The sequence below is a fragment of the Stegodyphus dumicola genome, chromosome 10 (genome assembly GCF_044657685.1).
Source record: "Stegodyphus dumicola isolate Sdum_Otavi_A_Nest chromosome 10, ASM4465768v1".
NCBI classification, from domain to species: domain Eukaryota; kingdom Metazoa; phylum Arthropoda; class Arachnida; order Araneae; family Eresidae; genus Stegodyphus; species Stegodyphus dumicola.
In genome coordinates, this window is record NC_140777.1 from 102,400,442 (window position 1) to 102,422,286 (window position 21,845).

Sequence of the window (21,845 nt, forward strand, 5' to 3'; positions counted from 1 at the left end):
TATAAAGCTGTCAACACGTCGGTTGGCCTTGATGAGCATCGACATAACTTATTCGCGGGAAAGAATTTCGGTTTAAGTACGGAATGTGCCCTTTCTACTGCTATTGAAAGCATTCATAACGAAAAATTATGTAAATAATTGAGCTCATTAAATAAATATATTTTTTAACTGTCATAAATATGCTCCATTAAAATTTTTTGTTAGTATTATTTTTGATATTAGCTGTTATGTTTTCTAGTTATTTCATTATGCGTTTATTCGTAGACAGGCAAACGACAGCGGATGTCATGCTGGAGCCAAACGATTCCTACGTTTGAATGAACTAAGGAGGCTATTGATTCCAAGAGAATATCCCATACCTTTCCGTTTTGTGATCGGAAACTGTCATTTCATTAGTTTCAAATTTTGTTTTAACTGTGATGGCTTTCTTCAGCGCTGCTAGGAAACGAACATCTGAAGAAGTGTTTCAGTCAACAAGGTAAGAAAGATTTCCAGTTTGATAAAACATTTTTTTTTTTTTTTTTTTGAAGCGAAATGTTTTCCGGCTACAGTGAGTGTTTATTTTTAAGCTAAGCCTGGAGAAGGGGAATAGATATATAATAGAACAGATCCTGAAAATAACTGAATTCTGGATAAATGGAGCAAAAGGGATATTGTTCTGAAGAATTTTTCAGGAAAAGAATCCCAAAATTTAATGCGCATACTTAAAAAGATGTCTACATTTTCAATAGTAATATTTTTATTCATATAGCACTAATCACTGCATGTAGTGCCACTGTATACATTTTTAAAGAATATTTTTTGTTCATTCTCTATAGTAAAGTTTTCTTTTTTACCTTTACGGAAAATTAAACATAACATCTGTTGCCGGTATTTCCATTATAATTAATAAGACGAACGGTCTGTTAGTAAATTTTAAGTCTCTAGTTATTTTTTTTTAATGGAGGAACAAAGTTGGTTTTTGCGATTGTTGGCAACAAGTTTTCTTTGCGGAAGTGAAACTCCTTTGAGATGAGTTTCTCGTTGGCCTCATGCTTTAGCTTTATGTTTCGGAGTAATTTCAAAAACAAATTAGAGGAGTTCTGCTTAATGGGGATCTCTGGAGAAATTTAAAACTAGACTAGATGAATTGGTAAAAGTTTACAATTGGGTGCCCCTTGCTTTTTTGGCGATTCTTTTTTGATGGCCAGGAAGACACAATTTAAAGATTGCTGCTGCGCAAAACCAAAATTGAAAGTCAAAGTATTGCACAAACTCTGTGTCCATGTACACATCAGTCTGTTTTCACTTAAAAAACATCCCAGAATTGCACAAACTAGGCATTGCGCACTGCCTTAAATTTGTCCATGTACACATCAATCTATTTTCATTAAAAAATTAAGAAGCTAAAACAAAGTTAAAACTATCATAATAACCAAAAATGAGGTTTCATAGCAAAAATAAAAAAAATAAAAAAAAAAAAAAAAAAAAAATTATCGCTAATCGAAGGGGCACCCAATTAATTCTACACTAGAGCCGATGAGTTTTGTATAAAACTTCTTTAAAATATACTAAAACGTTGAACTGTATTATTTCAGTAATTTCATCTCTGTATAATATCTAAGGGAAGAAAACCTTGAATGGCTATCAAAACGAAAAGAATGACCTGAAGATAACTTAAAAGGAAATAAGAAAGCGTTAAGAAAATCAGGAAACTTACAGTCACATCTAATCATAGCAAATAAAAATAATTAAATAAGTAAGTAAATAAATAAAAGGAAAAGGAAAAAGAAATCTTAAGGCTTTCAGATTTTACATTACGCTCAAAGGCGCGTTTTTTTAACGTTTTGTGTAACCTTTATTTATTAAACATCATGTTCTTCGCGCTTAAGCAATAAAATTCAATTCAATAGCAATATCGCAAAGTAATTTTAAAGTGAGCATATCTTTAGAATTTCCGATACGCAGTCTCGCGCGCTGGAGATAATAATGGTTTTTTTTTTTTTTTTTTTTTCCCTCCGTTCAGTGTTGCCATCGCTCGCTTTACAATCGTCGAGTTTCTTAATCAGAAACTCATAAATGCTTTACAATAATAATACAAACTTCAAATAAATAATAGCCCACCAGCGGCCGAGCGGTAAAGACGCTGAAGACTGGTAGTTCGGTCCGAGGTTCGAATCCCGCGAACGGGCTGGCTGCATGGGCGTTTTCGTGGTTTTCCCCATGTGTAACGTGTATACGAGCCAGTTTCCCTTAGAAAGTCCTCCACGAAGGCATCGCTCCCATTAGGCAGATAGCCCTAGTACGCTTTGCCATAATTAAATACACACACACCCTCAAATAAATAATAAATAACAAACTTCAAATTCAAACATAATATAAATAAATAACAAACAAACTTCAAATAATAACAACTTCAAATTCCGCATTAGCACAAACTTCAAATAACAAAAATAAAAAATAAAAATAATAATAACAATAAATCAAACTTCAAATTCCGCATTAGAGCTTCCAGATGCCCATATTCGATGGAAAATAACATTATTGAAAATTTAATGGCTAAAGGTACCGTTGTTTTATCACAATGCGAGAAACATACATACATTTATGCAGATTCTTCATTATTTGATTTCTTTAAATATAACGCAGGGCTCTAATATTTGGTGGTAACAATTTAAAAAGTGATTCGCCGTTTATAGTGAATCAACACAAAATGCCAAAACGAAATTAATAGCCCTTCTGGCTTTATTAGCCCACTAATCGATAAAATGAAATAAAATTAAAAATAAATGAATAAATACAAAGTGAATTTGAATCATCGGCGTCAGTGACCACAACCAAAGAAGATTTAACAAATTATGTTCTAGTTGAAGTAGACAGTGAGGAAGAAAATCAAACACTTGAATGAAACAAATAGTCAATATCAACATCGTGCGACAATTTGTTACAAAACCGTAATCGATTATGAAAGTGTTTTAAATACCTATGATAAACGTTATTAATGGCCAAACGGGTTTATTAATGATTATGATTATTTTCGATTGTTTTTATTCTGTTCTTGTTTCTTCTATCTGCCGTTCATGGATTCGACCAAAGTGAGAAAATGAATTTTTCATAAATTTAAACGAATATGTTTTAAACAAATACGATATTTAGGTTTTTCACTTATTTACTCGAAAACTAATAAACAGTGAAAACAGAATGGCTTATTATAATCAGAAAATACTACACAGATTCTTATGGAGTGTATCATTTTTGTGGTGAAATAGAAATTATAGGATCTGATGGCTGGAAGAAGTTTTAAATATAAGTAGAGTACCAACGGTTTCATATATCTTGTATACTGGATTTATAAATGAGAGGATATAAAAAAAGAAGAAGAAAAATCGGCTGATATAACACGCAATATTTTATGTTCCTCAGATCTTTTTTTAAAATTGCTGATTGAAGAATCGCATAAACAACAACAACAAAAAATTTAACATTAAAATGTTCTTTGCCACTGAATCCGTTTTTTATTATTAGTATATGCAATAAATATCTGTAACTTTTCCTGCTTCTTTTCGTAAATTGTCAAAATCAACTCTTAACAGTTTATATGAAATCTAGTAATGAATCATATTGTTACGTTATTTTCTTCCTTGACGTTCGTACGGGGTTCGTGAAGATTTAGAGCGAATAATGACGGCAACATTTGATGAAGTATCAAAACACACTTTATTTAGCTGGTACTAATCAGGACAGGTCCAAAATCACGTTACAGTCGTCGAAGAACTACTATAAACACGTTGACACAATCAGCGACACACCCTTCTGGTTATCAGGCTATAACGGTGGAGACAGCTTCACTGAAAAGCACCAGAGTACAGCTCCCGACTCTGCTCGGCCATTCTCGGAACTCCACGTACTCTCGAGACTCTCCACGTTACAACTCGCGATGAACTCGACAGAGCACGGCTCCCGACTCTTCGGTTCAGTCGTTCCCGGAGCTCATCACGCTCTCTCGACGATGCACTAACCGCGATACACTAAGAGACTCTTCGATGCACTCGACGACTCACTCGGCACTCGCTGGCCGGCTGTCAACTCGATCGTCACCGCACGGTCTGACTAGCTATCTCGCATCCTAAACGAGGTACTCTCACTCGCCCTCTCGACAAGGCACACTCTCCTGACTGCGGACCAGCAGGCTTTATATAGCTTTCAGCTTGTGTTCGACAACATTCTGGGCTAAACCGGTAAGAAATCGTTCCAGAAGTTTCTCCATCCGTCCATGGCATGCCGCTAATTTTGTCGCCAAATGGGAGATGTATGGCCCAAATGTGGCAACCCTGCCTTTCCTTGCCATTTTATGGCAACCCTAAAACTGCTTTGCGGAGAAGCCATCTTACCGCGCCTGTGTATTTCGTAGCATATTAAAAGTGCTGTATTTAGGGATTCGTCCTTTTGTTGAAGAGTCTTGTTTGAAGCATCTATTCTTTCTAAAATCTTTTCCCATACAGTAAGTAACAGTACATACTCAAATGTATCAAGTTTTTTATGTAAATCGGCAGCTTCGGACCTTGTTAACGGTTTTTCATCTTTGTTTGAGGGAAAAATGACGTAAACAATGTTTAATTTCTTCATAATTTTCCTTTAAGGATTTCACAGCATCGGAACGAGCAGACCATCTGGTGTTACAAATAGGTTTAATACTTAAGTGTTTGCTCTTACAAAATTTTTGTAATGCATTTCACGTATGTGTAGAACTTGGAAAAAACTACGTACAATTCCTGAATGATATTGAGAAAAGTGGTCATTTCCATGCAACTTTCTGCAGCAGCATTTCCAATTAAATTTAATGAATGATTTGCGCATGGTATAAAATAGGCAGAAAAAATATGTTGTTTTATTGTGGATTGGAGTCCCTTATATTTATTTACTTGACATATTAAACGCATTATCATAACACTGTCCCCGACAGTTAGTGATGTCTAAATCTGTATTATTTAAAAATTCTTAAATAACTTTCTCCAAGTTTTCACCAGTATGAGAAAATATAGGTAAAAATTCCAAAAATCTTTCTTTTATACCACTTGGAAGAAAGAACATAGCGAGTAATGACGTTCAGCTAAGAGATATATCAGGTGTTGAATCAGTAATTAGAGAGTAAAATTTGGTTTCCTTTATTTCGTTCACTATTGTGAGTTGTAAATCTTTCGATACAATAGAAATAAATTCATCCCATATTCTAGACGACAAATAGTTTATAGTACCGGTGCCGCAGTGTGCATATTTTTTCATGTGTTCCTGCAAAAATGGATCGAACTCCGATAAATATTCCAAAGCACCTATATAATTACCATTACTTTCACTAAAAAACACTTCATTTTTACCACGAAACGCTAAAGAGTATGTAGAAATAAATTTGATTGTCGCTACCACACGTTTAAGTATTTCCCTCCCAATATATATATATATATTTTCATTTATAATTTGTTGGTCCAGTTCAGTGTCAAATGTGTCCGGTAATTTTAGATCTTGTTTTAAAAATTAAAATGAAGTTAATGTGGTCACTGGAGGTTTCATGCTCTGACGATTTTTAATGTACATTTTTCCAATCATTCGTCCCTTTTGTCATGAGCGTTGCTTGCTTGGAAAATAATTTACAGAGTATTGTTGGTTTCAGTATAAGCCAACCAATCTCGTTTAACTTTTTCCCGCTACTAATTGTTTTGAAGAAGGAGACAATAGTTAATTTTCTTGTGATTTGTTTTGACCCTTCGTTGCATCGAATAGAAGATGATTCCGAAGATCCATTTATTGATTTTGATGGATTTTTTATGTAATACTCTCGCAATACTCGTCTGTGAAGTATTCTGACCATAATGCAATATCGTTTACAAAACTCTTAGTTTCATCATTACTTTCAGATGATTTGAAATTTATATCTTCTCCTTTTGTTTCATCTTCACAAACGGAATTTCTTTTTTTTTCCTGCTGGTCTTTTTGCAGAATAGTTTCGGACACAAATGATGTTTCTGGAGTTAGAGCAGGTGAAATTTATGAAAATGATGACGATTGTTGTAATTGATCTCCATCTACAGTTAAAAATTTGTCTAACGATCTTTTCATTTGTTTTTCCACTTTATCTCGATCTGCTTTTCGTTTTCTTTTTTCACTTCCCCTTAAATGTTTATAGGAACTCATTTTAAAGAACACGTAAAAGAAAGTAGAAAATGGTCTTCAATTAAATTAATTTTTACTCAATATCACAATCACAAACAAAATCACAATTTGTGGTATTTTATATTATATTGTTGCGTGCGTACGGGTTCGTTATGAAATGAATGCACAAGTCCGATGAAAAATGAACAAAAAAAAATTTATTATTATCACAACAAAAAAATGCTTAAATTTTCTCGAATTATCATGCAGTATTACAATATCTCACAGTAGTTATCTTTTAACTACTCAAATGTCCAATAGAACGCAATTAAAAACAGCTAAAGAACGCTAATCCGCGAATTCGCTACAATCAACAAGAGCAGTTTTCTAAACAACAACAAACTAAGCAACTACTACAAACTGTGACGTTTTCCTCCTTTTATAAGATTTTAAAATCACGCGCTAGAATTTTCCAGTACTTTCTCGAAATCAAAAAGAGATATTTATTTATTTAATGCACGCGCTCTTGTAATTTCAATTTTACGGCTTAGCTTTCTTTTAATATTCGTCACGCGCTGCACTGCGCGAGAAATAAAATCATTTAATTTGTAATTGAACTAACATTAGCTTTTTAAATACCAAATTCGTAACACTGCCTCCTTCCCAAGGACTGCACGTCCCGGGCAGTACAATCCCTGGACAGGAAGCTAAACTTACAACTGTGGCATAAATGCATTAATACGCATTACATTACAATAATAAACAACATGAACAATAAATGCAATACATAAAACAAATCAAATACACATTTAAAAACAAAATGGACCATGGTCTTATACTATTTACAATTATTTACATTATGTACTATGGCCATAGTAATGAGCTAACCTGTCGTAAGAGTTCGAAGACTCACGGATCCGAACCATGACGTCATTTAGCCTGTTTAGGATTGTGTGCGAACCATCCCAAGGTGACTGTAAATCAGGCCTGACTCCTTTTCGTCGAATCGGGTTCCACAACCACACCTTGTCTCCTTCGTTGGATCTATGTCCAGCAGCTCTCGTGTTGTATTTGGTGTTCACTTTCTCCGTCGCCAAGTTCACTCGCTTTCGTGCGGAACGGTGCATCACTTCAAAACGGGCCTTGACATCTTGGATGTGTTCCTCAGGCGATGAAGGCGCATCCGTACGGCGATGAAACAGGCGGTCACAAGGCAGACGAAGGTCTCGACCGAAGAGCATCTGAGATGGAGAATAGCTGGTAGTCTGGTGTTTCTTTTCGACCCTAGCATGATTTCGGCTGTTTCTCGAGCTGGTTCTTTCGGACAAAGCGTCGGCATTTCCAGGTGAGGATCCCTTCTTAGGATGGATAGTCATGTCTTTAGATCCTGAAAGCAGTTTGTTGTTTTTCAAGTCTAAGGAAAAATTGTATTTCCTTAAAAAGTCCAATCCGAGTATGCATGGATCTGTAATATCCGCCACATATGCCGTGTGATGGTAGGCGGCACTTCCAAACGTGATGTTTACGTTTAACTTCCCAGTTATGTCGATCTTGTCACCAGACGCAGTCTGAAGGGTAACACAGGATGGCGTCCAAATAAGTTTATCTTTAAATTGTTCAGCTAAATCTTTCCTAATGATGGTAACATTAGCTCCTGTGTCAATGATCATACTGCAAGGAACTCCATCGATATTCCCATTGATGGACAGTCCGTTATTGTTGCCACTCACTGTATAAATTTTAAGAGCTTTAAAACAAGGTTTTTCACTATCTGGCAACCTCCGTTCCTCGATATGTTCACTAATTTGTTTACTGCGTTGTTGCTGGGAAATGGTCTTATTTTCCGTACCTCGGGGTGTTCTGCAGTTTCTTCGTATGTGGCCTTCAACTCCGCAGTTCCAGCACTTTAGAATTAGTTTCTTTTCACTTCTGTTCCGTCTCAAGCCACTGACTTGTCTGGTAAAATCATCTGCTTTATATTCCGTACCCTGGGGTGTTCTGCAATTCCGTCTTAGGTGACCTTCACTACCACATCTCCAACACCTTAGAGCCACTTTCTTCTCGCTCCTACTCCGTATCAAATCTTCGACTTGTCTGGCTAAATCATCTAAACGAGCCATCAGTTGATCCACTGGCTCATGGACTCGCACAGCTCTAACTGGGTAGCGATCTCTACTAGTTGCTTGCTGGGCTGCCTCGAACTTCATGGCGTACAACAGAGCGCTTTTTATGTCCTTTACATCTGCCATTCGAAGAGCTTTCTGTATTTCAGTATCTCGGATGCCGTCGATAAAGTATTGTAAGGACAGGATTTCCCTTGTTTCTGTCGGGCATTCCGAAAAGGCGAGATGGGACAGCCTTTCAACATCCGCGGCGAGCTCCTGAAGTGTTTCGGTAGGCTGCTGTTGACGAGATTTTAATTGGAGCCTGCTGTAGTCTTTTAAACATTTCTCGCCGAAGCGCAGCTCCAAAGCGCCGGATAGAGCTTCTAAATCTAACCTTTTGTTTTCGGGAAGAGTCTGAAGGATATCCGCTGCGTCGGCTCTTAGAGAAGCGGCGAGATGACAGGCCTTAGCTTGGGAATCCCATCCATTCGCATCCGCCACGATAGAAAATTGTGTCTTATACACCTGCCAGGAGGTCTTCCCATCATACGTGGATAGCTTCAGAGGTGGACGAGCAGGCATTGGTAAGAATTTAAAATCATCACTCCTGCTCCCTGCCGACGTTACGAATTTCTTTAAAGTATCCATTTCTTTGGCAACTGCAGAAACTCTCTCATCAATTTGTTGCTCGATTTGGTGTTGGACGGCACAAACTCTTCCTTCAATTCGTTCCTCCACAGCAGAAACTCTCCCTTCTATATGTTCTTTTACAGAAGAAACTCTTTCTTCTATTTCTTCTTTCACCGAAGAAACTCTTTCTTCAATATGATCTTTTACGGAAGAAACTTTTTCTTCAATATGGCCAACTTTATTTTCAACTGCGTCAATTCTGCCTTCCATAGCTTCAAATTTATTTTCTATTATGCAAGTAATTTCTCTTTTCATTTCTTCTTGACCAGCTTGAACGGCTTTCATTTCGTCCTTAACGGATTCCTGGCCCAATTTCATTTCTTCCTTAACGGATTCCTGGCCCAATTTCATTTCTTCCTTAACGGATTCCTGGCCCAATTTCATTTCTTCCTTAACGGATTCCTGGCCCAATTTCATTTCTTCCTTAACGGATTCCTGGCCCAATTTCATTTCCTCTTTAATTTCTTCTTTAAATGAGGCAAAGGCTGATATTAACTGCCTTAATTGCTCTTCCATCGCTCTTGTTATTGGCATTCAAACCCCACTCCTGACACCAAAAATTGTTGCGTGCGTACGGGTTCGTTATGAAATGAATGCACAAGTCCGATGAAAAATGAACAAAAAAAAATTTATTATTATCACAACAAAAAAATGCTTAAATTTTCTCAAATTATCATGCAGTATTACAATATCTCACAGTAGTTATCTTTTAACTACTCAAATGTCCAATAGAACGCAATTAAAAACAGCTAAAGAACGCTAATCCGCGAATTCGCTACAATCAACAAGAGCAGTTTTCTAAACAACAACAAACTAAGCAACTACTACAAACTGAAATCGAAATCGAGTCAATGGCTAGGCGGCAATTAGTAGCCAACCGCTACTTTAACCGTCTCTGTTGGTAAATTGCCCTAAGGCGTTGGTACTTAAGTTTTTAATTAAGGCGATTTACGCCGCGCCAACTAGGCGAAACTTGTCAAATTTTGTGAAATGTAGGTGAGTAAGGGAGCCGCGTGACAGGCAGGAACCTGTCACGCGGGTGGTCACCAGCTTACGCGTACAATGAGAAATATTGGAAATATTAATAATTATCAAGTTTTGAAACAGGTTATCTAGATTGGAATAATTAAACTAATATCACGATCTAAATGAAGACAAATGGCACAACTAAGTGCAACAGATTAGCTAAACAAAATATTCAAATTCATCCTTTCTGTAAAACACGGATTGGACAGTGGTAGTCACTACAAACTGAGATGTTTTCCTCCTTTTATAAGATTTCAAAATCACGCGCTAGAATTTTCCAGTACTTTCTCGAAATCAAAAAGAGATATTTATTTATTTAATGCACGCGCTCTTGTAATTTCAATTTTACGGCTTAGCTTTCTTTTAATATTCGTCACGCGCTGCACTGCGCGAGAAATGAAATCATTTAATTTGTAATTGAACTAACATTAGCTTTTTAAATACCAAATTCGTAACAATATATTATTTTAATGAAATAATGTAATACTTTTATAAAAACTTACATTTTTATTTTAGGAATTCCAGAAAGTATTAACTATGAATCCAAAACAATGTATTTGCGATTAAGTCTATGTACTTAATTAAGTCTTAACTGCACAAATTTCAGTCACAACTCACATAAGATGCAATACGTTCAGGAGATACTGATTTTAAATAGCTACGTTTGACTTTTTAAACGCGCGTTTGTATAGTAAAGGCTCGATAGACCTGAGGCTCGATCGTATTTACATACATCGACACTCGCGGGCGTGGATGCATAAGCACGGGAACGCTCATCCACACTTGTCGACTTTATCAATCAACGATTCGGCATAATTTGAATACGTTTCAGCAATAATTATGACGTTTTTATATTATTTTCAGCAATAATTATGAATATGACGTTTTTATATTATTTTCAGCAATAATTATGAATATGACGTGTTAAATAAATTAATTATAATATCAGGTTCAATGTTTCTTCTAACCTTCTTCGGAAACATACAATGACCTGACTAGAACACAGAGCTTACTAAAGCTATGTTCACTAATTGTAGTAAGTAGACAGGATACAGACGAAGGGTATACAAAACCCTTTATTTTTCTTTATATACAATGACTTCCGTACTTCGGAATACAATGACCCTCCACTCGGGGTCTAACGTAAAAGATATCAAAATAAAACTAAACTCTAATTTAACTTTAGAATAATACACGTGTAAGATTGGCCTTATAATAACAGGAAGCGTATGTAGCCAGAGACTGTGAACACTACAATACGTTTAATTTATCAAGAGGATTAAAACCTCTGGCCTGGAAGGCAAATAGCAACTGCGTAACTTCTAAGGTAAGCGGCCTGCTTCGAACTCACTGCTTCCTCTCTTCTGCTTGGCAAAAAGGCCACACTTAAATACTTGGCGTTCGCCAGACAAACTTTGCATAAAATCCTTAACGCTTATAATTCTGGCCGGAAGTAGAAAATAAGAAGTGATAGTAAAGATTTAAAATAAAATAAACGTTAGTAAAACTTAAGATCCTTACAATAAAAATTAAAAACTAATTTCCGTGCCCCCAAAATTACGGGCCATAGGCACGTGCCTAGCCCTTAGTCCGCCCCTGCGCTTACCTGATAAGTGTGCATGTCAATCAAACGGAATGTGAAATAGTTTCGGTTCGTAGATAAAAAAAGCGAAAACATGCTTTTTTTTATCAGAAACATTGTGACCAAACGCAGTGCCACAGTCTTATCAATCGAAACTGAAATTTATCAACTGAAAGTGAAACTTTCTGTTGCCTGGGCTGTCAGACTGTTAGAAAGAGTTTAGTGTTCAGATAAATGCCGCACCATTTCTTGATTTTCTCTGAACACTTCCAGTTTTAGAGCTTTTCTCTTATTTTTCTATCAGCTGCATTTGCGGAGAAAATTAAATTATAAGTAAGTGCATTCATTTTATTTTCTCGGAATCATTAATATTTGAAACGTTTATACAGAAATTCTAGTTTTGTTGTAGTAGTTACAGGAACAGAAAATGTTCAACTTTAGAAATTGCATAACATTTGTTTATTTCATTGATATTATTGATGAAAATTAATTATCTTTCTTTAAATTATAAAAATTATGTGATGATTGAAATCTTTCAGAAACCTTTGTGTACATTTGTTTTTAAATAATGACAGTGTTTGTTTTTAAATAATGACAGTGTATTTCCAAACTAATGTGACCAATGATTTTTTAATCAGATTTACTTAAGAAACTATCTAACATTAGTGTATTTTAAATCCTTTGATTTATTTTTTATATTAAAAATACGTAACATTTAATTTTAAAACTCGTACTTACTTTTAGGCGAAAGTTTTGAATATAGAGAAGTTAACTGTAAAATTTAAAAAAAAAAAAAAAAAAAAAAAAAAAAAAGAATTAAAAGCACGCTTTTTTAATAGAACTCCTCTTTGTCGCCTGGTATCAACTTTTGTGATATCATATCTCAAACGTTTTCTTATAAGAAGGCTTGGTCTTGCATCGTTGATATTGTCATGCATTCATTCTTCACAGTCACGCTTAAATAAAATGAAAACTGTTATTTAACAAAATAAGAAATATTTTAAAGAAATTTGAAATTTCTTCTAAATATTTTTCAAAACATACAGTAGTGATTAAATTCAAAGAAGAAAATTCAAGCTTATAGTTATTTTCTATCTTAAATCTGCCACCTGCATCTGCAAAGTTTAGTACCAGCAAGACCTTCGTTGAGTTAGTTACATTTTGTAATTCAAATATATTGACAACGAAATAGTATTACATTTTCAGACTGATATTTGTTTCAAATAATTCTAACATTTTTAATTTATCATTAAATAACTTACTGTAATTTAAACTAAAACAAATTATGAAAATTTTCTAAGCTTTCAGAGAATACTTCCTAAGTGGGAAGTGAATAATAATAATCTGATCTCTTTCCCTTACTTATCAAATTATTTTTCGACGCATAAGTAAAAACACATATGCCAGTATGTAAACAATTATAAACATCTTGAGTTATATGCATTAAACCTGCGAATACTCAGCTAAGGCATAGAACGTATTTACCTTACGCAGTTATAAAAAGAATCATTTATTAAGTTAAAAGCAAGTGGGAAATCTTTGTTTAATAAATAAGAGACTTTTATTTGACTTAAATAGAACAAAAATAAATCAAAAATCTTCAAAGATATTTAAGAACTGAAATGTTGGGAAGAAAAAAATTGCATAGACTAATTCATCAGCCTTGACTATTATCGGTCTTACCTATTTGATGACATTTATCCGTTAGGATTACTTTTCAAAGACGAGAGGCAGAATGGCTGAAGAGAACACATGTACGTTTATATTGTTGCGTGCGTACGGGTTCGTTTGAATTGAATGCACAAGTCCGATGAAAAATGAACAAAATTTATTATTATCACAACAAAAATGCTTAATTTTCCTCAGATATTCGTTCAGTATAACAATATCTCACAGTAGTTATCTTTTAACTACTCAAATGTTCAAGAGAACGTAATTCAAAACAGCTAGAGAAAGCGAATTCGCTACAGTCAACAAGAGCAGTTTTCTAACCAAACTCTTAAAGCAACAACAAACCAACTAAAATCACACCGAACTGAGAGGTTTTCCTCCTTTTATAAGATTTTAAATCGCGCGCGAGAACTTTCTGGAACTTTCTCGAAAGAGATATTTATTAAATGTTAAATGCACGAGCTCTTGTATTTTCAATTTTCCGGCCTAGCTTTCTTTTAATATTCGTTACGCGCTGCACTGCAGGGAAAATAAAACAATTTAATTTATAATTCAACTAACATTAGCTATTTAAATACCAAATCCGTAACAATATTGTTTCTGAGGTTGCGACTATTATTGCTACGCTACCGCCCTCTTTTTTTTAGCATCTTCTCTCCCGCCCTCGAGAGCATTTGGGCTAATGATTCTTTGGTTAAAAATATTTTAAAACAGCCTATCTTTAGAATTCGCGTTCTGGAGATGATTTTTTTTTTTCGTACAATGTTGTCAGTGCTCGCTTTGAATTTGTTAATCAAAAATTCGTTGAAGTGTTACAAAATCTGAAATACACAATAAAATATTTAAAAACAGCATATCTTTAGAATTTCCCATGGACAGACTCGCGCGCTTGAGATAAAAATGTTTTCTTCCCGCACAGTTTGTCATTGCACGCTTTGAAATTACTAAGTTTTTTTAATCAAAAATTCGTTAAAGTTGTAAAAGATATAAACTAAACAATAACACAAATATGAAAGTCAAAATTTGGGCTTTCCAGGTGTACATATTCGGGTGGTACGTTATTCAGAATTTCATATTTCTAGGTACAGTTCTTTTTTCACAATGCGAAAAACATGCATACTTTCATGCAAATTCTTCATTATTTAATTTCTTTAAATTAAATACAAGCGATAATATTTGGTGACAACAATTTGAAAATTGATTCAGAATTTTATAAGGATTCAACGCAAAATCTCGTTTTGAAACTAAGCTCTTCTGGGCTAACTCTCCTAGGGGCTTAAGAAAAAAACTGAGTGGCTAAGAAGACTTTGGATCAGATGCAGCGTACATGTAGAGGGTTAATCCTTTCTCGCTGATTTATGGAAAAATTCGGTGAAATTTATGAAGAAAATCTGAATTAAAATATAATCCAAAACTTTTCAATTTTAGTGTTCAAAACTTTTATATCAATGGTAACCGTATATTAGATTTTGGCTACAACTTATAAACCGGAAGTGATAATAATAAACTTAAAGCTGTGAAGAGACTTTTTCAAAAATATATCTTGAGGTAATACAAAAATTTAGTATTTAAAATCGGTATGTGATTTGAGGATAAAATTGAATGTATTAGCCTCAGTCCTAATTTTGTGTTCGTTTCACTTTCATGTCGTTTTTCAAATAAAAGGATGCTGTCTCCAAATGTTATAGCTATGTATTATTTTCAAAGAGATAATATAATAATATAGGGAATATAAATAATATAGGGAATATGTTACCGGCAAAGTTTGAAGTCCGGCATTCTATAGAATGCCGAGGCATTGTATATAATGCCTGAAACTAGCCGGCAATATTTGAAACGATTCATATTTCACACATTTCCTAGGCATTATATAGAATACCAAATGACAAACCGGCAAAGAATGAAAAACATTTCCGATTCGTTTCGAAGAACCGAAACTACGTACCAGAAGTTAATAAATGACGTAAAAAGGCCAAAATGACTGCTAAGAAAGAACCACAGGAAAGAACCACAGGATTGTAGCTGCTTAATCGCTAGGATGTGATGATTGTGGAAAACAAAAGTACATTCATTTACCCTGTTAAAGAAAGCATCGGTACTATACAGTATTACGTCACGGACGCTGAGTTAGTTTCCGTATTTCATGACAACTTATTTGAGTACTGGACACGGACGTGACAAAATGTTGAAAGAATGTTCAACAAATTACAAAACCTTTATACATAATGAATGATATTGAACTGTACAATCGCCTTTGTGAGCCTTGCCAGAAAAACAAAAACGTATTAAAAAGGCCATTAATGTGAAACTTATGATTGTTTCTAGAATATAATTTCCGTTCTCAAGTAGATCTTACCGACTCCCAGTCTCAGCCATAGCAAACTTAATATGTTGTATCAAGATAATCTCTTTCTTTCTTTCTTCCTTTTTTTAAAACTAAACAAAAGGGAAAAGGCAAAATTACGTTCATAGATTTTTGAAAACCTCTATCTATTTCAAGAACGGTCGGTCTCTTTTTCAGGAGCAAAAATACTTCTGTAAAATGGGAAGGGGGAAAACCGTTTTCATGGTGAAGCAAAGCGTGCATACGATCATATTACCACTTATCAAGGAAAAAAGCAATGAAACAAAGCTATGCTATGAGAAATCTGAAAGCTTTAGGGATGACTGAATTTAAATTAATATTATTAACTAAAGAAGATACATTTTTGTAAATATGAAAATTTTCAAGAAAATCTAGTTCACCAACCGAAGAAAATTTATAGAAATTTTTTGTAATACAGTAAGTAATAAGGTATTTCTCTCGCCTTCCTAGCATGCCTTCGTGGTGTAGTGGTTCTGCACGCTGGGCCGGTATTCCAGATGTCCGTAGTTCGATTCAGGGCGAAGGCATTTGCTAATTTTTCATCTTTCCTGCTTTCAAAAAAATATCTAATGTCTCTACGGTGGCGCCCGAACTAAAAGAGTGTTGGATGATGATTTCTCCCCACCCAAGATTTGGCGATTGGGTCCCCTAAAACCTAAGTCGCCCTTTAAAAATGGGAGTGTATAAGGTATTTCTCTCGCTTTCCTAGCGTACCTTCGTGTTGTAGTGGTTCTGCACGGTGGGCCGGTTTTCCTGAGGTCCGTGGTTCGATTCCTAGGCGTTTGCTAATTTTTCATATCTCCGGCCTCGAAATAACCTAATGTCCTTTACACAGTAGTCAAAATCGTAACATAATTAGCTATCTATCATAGATTCCCCTTCCCTCCATTTCGTGTTCCTCGACACGAAATTTTAACCCTCTTTTATTTTGCAAATGTATGACAAATCTTATTGATAAGATGTGTTATAAATTCTCCAAGAATTAATTTCAGATATTTATCTTATATAGCGAATATATCTTATTAGGCGAGTACATGTGCCGGGCATGCTGTAAGCCATCACCACCAAAATAACAAGACTTTGGGACTGCTATCCTGACGTCACTAGCAGCAAGTAAATGGAAAAAAAAAAAAAAAGAAAAGAAAGAAAGAAAGAAAGAAAAACGAGCTTTTGGCTATTTAAGCCGGAAATGTGACAATTTCGCTGGGGTTAACAAGGCGAGATTCCCTCTCCCAATATCAATATGAACAGTCTGTTAATTAATCGTGCTTCCTTCAACGTTACTAAACTTGAAACACATGCTAAAGTTTTTTTCTAATGCAGCGATCGCCAAACCGTTGATCGCGAGGTACTAGTAGCTCGCGGGAACACTTTCGGTAGATCGCGATAACACTTCGGTTGACTAACCTTGATTCTTCCACTGAGCTGACGCTGACGACAACAAGTGTTTGTTTCTCACTTGCAACTACCTTGTCAACCTCATCTCATAGTTGATTGTATACTATGAGTTGATTGTATACTATAACCATAGTTGATTGTATATCTCTTCTTATGAAGAGAAGGAGAACAGATGTACAATATCAAAAGGTAGGATTTTAAAATTGTTTTATTACATTGGAGCATTTTTGAGTTTTCATCTTGCATGCCACAGTTAAATATCTCACTGCTAAAATCTACACTGTCGTAAAATTTGCTATAACTCCGCAACGTACGTTCAGTGGTCTCGTTTGTCTCGTATTATTCTACATTATATATTCATTTTAATTCTCAAACATTGTGCTTATCGGATATTATAATTTTAATTTCTGTATTATTTGAATATTTTTAGTTTATGTTGCACCCATCATAATTTAAACATTTTAATTCTCAAATATTGTGCTTTTCGGTTATTATAATTTTAATTTCTGTATTATTTGAATATGCCTAGTATATGCTGAACTCATCATAAATTAAACATTTCAATTCTCAAACATTGTGCCTATGGGATATTATAATTTTAATTTCTGTATTATTTGAATATTCCTAGTATATACTGCCCATCATAATTTAAACATATTCGTGTAAATAACGTTAACGGAGTGTAAATTGTGCATCCCAGTTCTCCGTAGTTTTCTCTCATTTCCTTGTACATTGTATAATTGAATAAATTGTTTTTTTTTTTTTTTTTTTTTTTTTTTTTTTTTTTTTTTGTATTGGGTTACCTTATATGTAGCTGTTTAATAATTTATTAACGCTGTGCATCCCCTCCCTATGTTTTGTTCTGAGCTATTAGCTCATACTTATTATGCGATTTTTTTTATTAGTATTTAGTGTGTTCAGTTAAGACACTTCCAACTGTTTAATTCTAAGATTACCTGTATATGCTTATTTAAAGGGGCTGGCGGTCGAGGCTCTGTACCCTACTGAGAGGAGTGCGACGGTGCATATAATTCTGCGCAATTATCATCCTAATGCTGAGTTATACCTACTTGTATTATACTACTTGCTGAGTTAACCTACTTGTATTGTTTATGCAAGATAATTGCTAGTCACTAGAATGAGCTCGCGAACTCGAAAATCCGAAGCAAACTTAGATGGTGCTATGATTAATCTGAATGCTTCCCCTCCAGCTGAGACGCGTACCACTACTATCAATTGACCAGCTTCCAGGATCGAGACATCTTAGCGACCAGATACATTCATTTTTAATGCAAACAAGCATTTTTAATGCATAAGCGAGAAAAAACTGCTTGGTACATTAATTACCTCTATCCGCAATACTTTTGCAGAACAAGAAGTGTACTGTGCAAGTCTGAAAGGAAAAATTCAGCTACTGCAACAGCAACTTAACGTGAATGATAATCGTTCTTTAACAGCTCCGGCCTCACCAGAAGACCTTCCAGAACAGACGGAAACAGAAGAAACCCCATTTACCGAAGTCAAAAAGAGAAAGAGAAAAACACGAAATGCGCAACTTAACAAACAATTATCAGACCACGTCCTCCTATTAAAAACAAAAGAAACAGACAGAACTCCAGAACAAGTCAGATCACAACTGAACTTAACTGAACTTAGCGCCAGGGAACTGGGCATTACTGTTGAAGAAGTGCCGCCCACACGCTCTAACGAACTTTTAATTAGGTGCAGCCACATACAAAATATAGAAACACTCAGAAAAGCGATTGAGGAAAAGCCCTCACTCTCAGCAGCAGTCACGCTCAGAGAGCCGTTTTTCAGGAAGTCCACAATAATCGTCTTTGGTATCCCCACATCCGCAGTTTACGGAGACAGCAGACGACATACGTGAGGCTTTTGCGAGCTTGGTGCCCTCAGCAAGTGAAGAACAAATACATCCAAGAAATCCTATTCGCACAACTATCGGCCTCACTTGGATCGTCGACCTACAGTAGAATCTGTACGAGGATATTCAGGACCTTAGAAGAATTCTTATAGGATTTAGCTCTTGTGCGTTGAGAAAATACTTTCAAGTTGCAAGGTGTTTTAATTGTCAGCGGCTTGGACACTTGAGTCATTCTTGTAAAGCAGCGTTGACCTCCGTAAACTGTGGACAAGCTCATTGCCAGGATAACTGCAAAGCTAAGACTCCACACTGCGTCAATTGGGCAACTCACAATAAATCCAAAGACACTAGCTTCAACACCACATACCCGTCTAGTGCAAGACAATGTCAAGCCTACAAGGCAGAACTGTTCAGAATGAAAACAACGGCGCAGTGGTAGATGAACAGCAGGCTATTGCATATCCAAGAACAGTTCATGGTTTTGCATTTCTTCAAGGCAACTTGCAACGCAGCCAAGCCGCAACTGTCCATACAGCACAGGTTATTCTAGAAAACAATGTACATCTAGCCGCACTACAAGAGTTTCATTACATTAACAACAGGATCACAGGATTCAGCAACTTCAAAACTTATCATTCCGTAGGCAGTGAAGCAGCCATCGTCTACAATGGTCCACTCACGCCTCTGCTAATACATAAAGGAGATTACACAGTTACTGTACAACTGGAATGGCCTTATGGTCAGATTGCCATCACCAGCGTGTATTTCCCTCCTTCACATGATATTGTCACTGCACTCCAGGAGCTGAAACAAGACATGATGATTCCGACTAGGAATAAGATAATCGCTGTGGACTTTAACGCTAAACAAAATATGTGTAAATCTCTAATAAATCAGACTGGATCGCAGTTAAAGTAATAAACAGAGGAGCGTTCTTCCACAAAACATTTATTCACGAACACCAAAAACTAACTGATACATATACATAATTGACATCACAGTTTCTTTTTACAAACAAACACTAGCGCCATCTATTGGCGATCTATGGATACACAATCCTAAACTTAACACTCCCCCCCCCCATGCATCCGTAAACGGATGCATCAATTTTATTGAACTTCAAGATTATAAAATCTTTCAATTGGTCTTCTAACAACACCCTTATCTAACTGAATCTCACAAGATCTAATTCTATCATCTCTTCCGTTAAATAATTCCTTAATCCTACCTATCTTCCAGTTACAGCGTTTCACATTATCTTCTCGTACAAGTACAACATCATTAATTTTAAACACGGGAGAATTCTTTGGAGTTTTTTGAAAACATGACTAATCTTAATTCTAACAAATATTCTTTATAAAACCTTTTCCAAAAATGCTCTAATATTAATTGCCTATGCTTCCATCTTTTAATCAACTGTGAGATCTTGTAGATTCTAGTTTAGATTCAGGTGAAGGTAAAACAGTTAATCTAGATCCAGTTATAAAATGAGATGGTGAAAGAGGATCAGGTTCATTTGGTTCATTGTATACATAAGTTATAGGTCTAGAATTAATAACAACTTCAACTAAGACAGTATACAGTTCTTCATAATATAAAAAAGCTTTACCCAAGATACGTTTTAAACACGTTTTTACAGATCTTACCTAACGTTCCCAGAATCCGCCCCACCAAGGAGCACCTTCTACAATAAATTTCCATTCAAACCCATTTTTACCAAGGAAATTTAGAACCTTTTCATCTTTACATAATTTATACAAGTATTTTAATTCACGATCAGCAGTCTTAAAGGTTTTAGCATTATCAGAATATATAACTCTACAAATACCCCTACCTGCAAAAAATCTACGTAAGGCTTGAATGAAACACTCTGCACTTAAATTTGATAACAATTTTAAATGGACTCCTCGAGTCACTGCACAGGTAAACAATGAAATATACACTTTTGTACCATCCTTTAAATACAAAGGGCCAGCGAAATCTATGCCACTTACCTCAAATGGTTGAGCTTTCTCCACTCGGTCAGCTGGAAGAGGAGCCGATATCTCGTGTCCAGCTTTAGCATTATATTTTTTACAAAATCTACAATCATGTAACACAGATTTTACAAAACGTCTAGCTTTTAAAATCCAAAATTTCCCTCTTACTTGCACTAAAGTTTCATTTACACCACTATGAAGTACCTTTTCATGACAATTCAAAATAATTAAACAAGAAAAATAATTATTTGGTAATATTATAGGCTGAATTTCATCGACATCTAATGATGATTTCACTAATCTACTTCCAACTCTTAAACAACCCTTTTCATCCATTACTGGATTTAACCCAAACAATTTGGAATTATGAGACAATGGTTTTTTACATTTAACACCATTCAACTCTTCAAAAAAATACTCACCTTGTGATAAGATAATCCAATAACACATAGCATTACATATTTCATTTTTGGTCACAGGACCAATCACTCTATTCTGTGACTTTAAATTATTAATGAATCTAAATACATATGGCGTTACTCTTAAAAGTTTACCTAAGTCACTAAAGTTTTCTATTTTTAACACAGGTTGTAAAGGTTGAACACTGCTAGTAACTTGAGTCACAACTCTTTCTTCAACACTATCTACTATGTTACAATGCTTGTTCACTTTAGGCCAATTTATTTCATCTTGATGAAGCCATGGAGGTCCATGCCACCACACGTGATTTACTACAAGATCACTCACTTTAACACCACGTGTAATTTTATCGGCTGGATTATCTGAGCCAGGACAATGATGCCACATGCTCGGGGATGTTTTGTCTTGAATTTCAGACACTCGATTTTGTACGAATGTTTTCCATCGCCGTGGTGAGTTTTTTATCCAATGAAGCACAATAAGAGAATCTGTCCATAAATGAATCTTAGCTTGAGTAAAATGCACACGGACTGTAGTTACAAGTCTTGCACCTAACACTGCTGCCATGAGCAGTGTCTTGTGCAGTGTCGAGTCTTGGTAA

General features: G+C 35.3%; 1 protein-coding gene across 11 annotated transcripts in view; it reads left to right on the plus strand.

Moving 5' to 3' along the window:
* LOC118190586 (uncharacterized) overlaps positions 1 to 21,845 on the plus strand; it is a 228,101-nt gene that overhangs the window by 123,176 nt on the left and 83,080 nt on the right. For 8 of the 11 annotated variants that reach the window (XM_085825327.1, XM_085825338.1, XM_085825330.1 and 5 more), the window contains one exon: positions 265 to 478. The exons of 1 other annotated variant lie outside the window; for it this stretch is intronic. In XM_085825327.1, the coding sequence (XP_085681453.1) occupies positions 420 to 478 (59 nt within the window). In that variant the 5' untranslated portion in view covers positions 265 to 419. Of the gene's footprint in view, positions 1 to 264; positions 479 to 11,713; positions 11,863 to 21,845 lie in introns of those variants that run through there. 2 more of the 11 variants (XM_085825331.1, XM_085825337.1) reach the window with 2 other exon arrangements.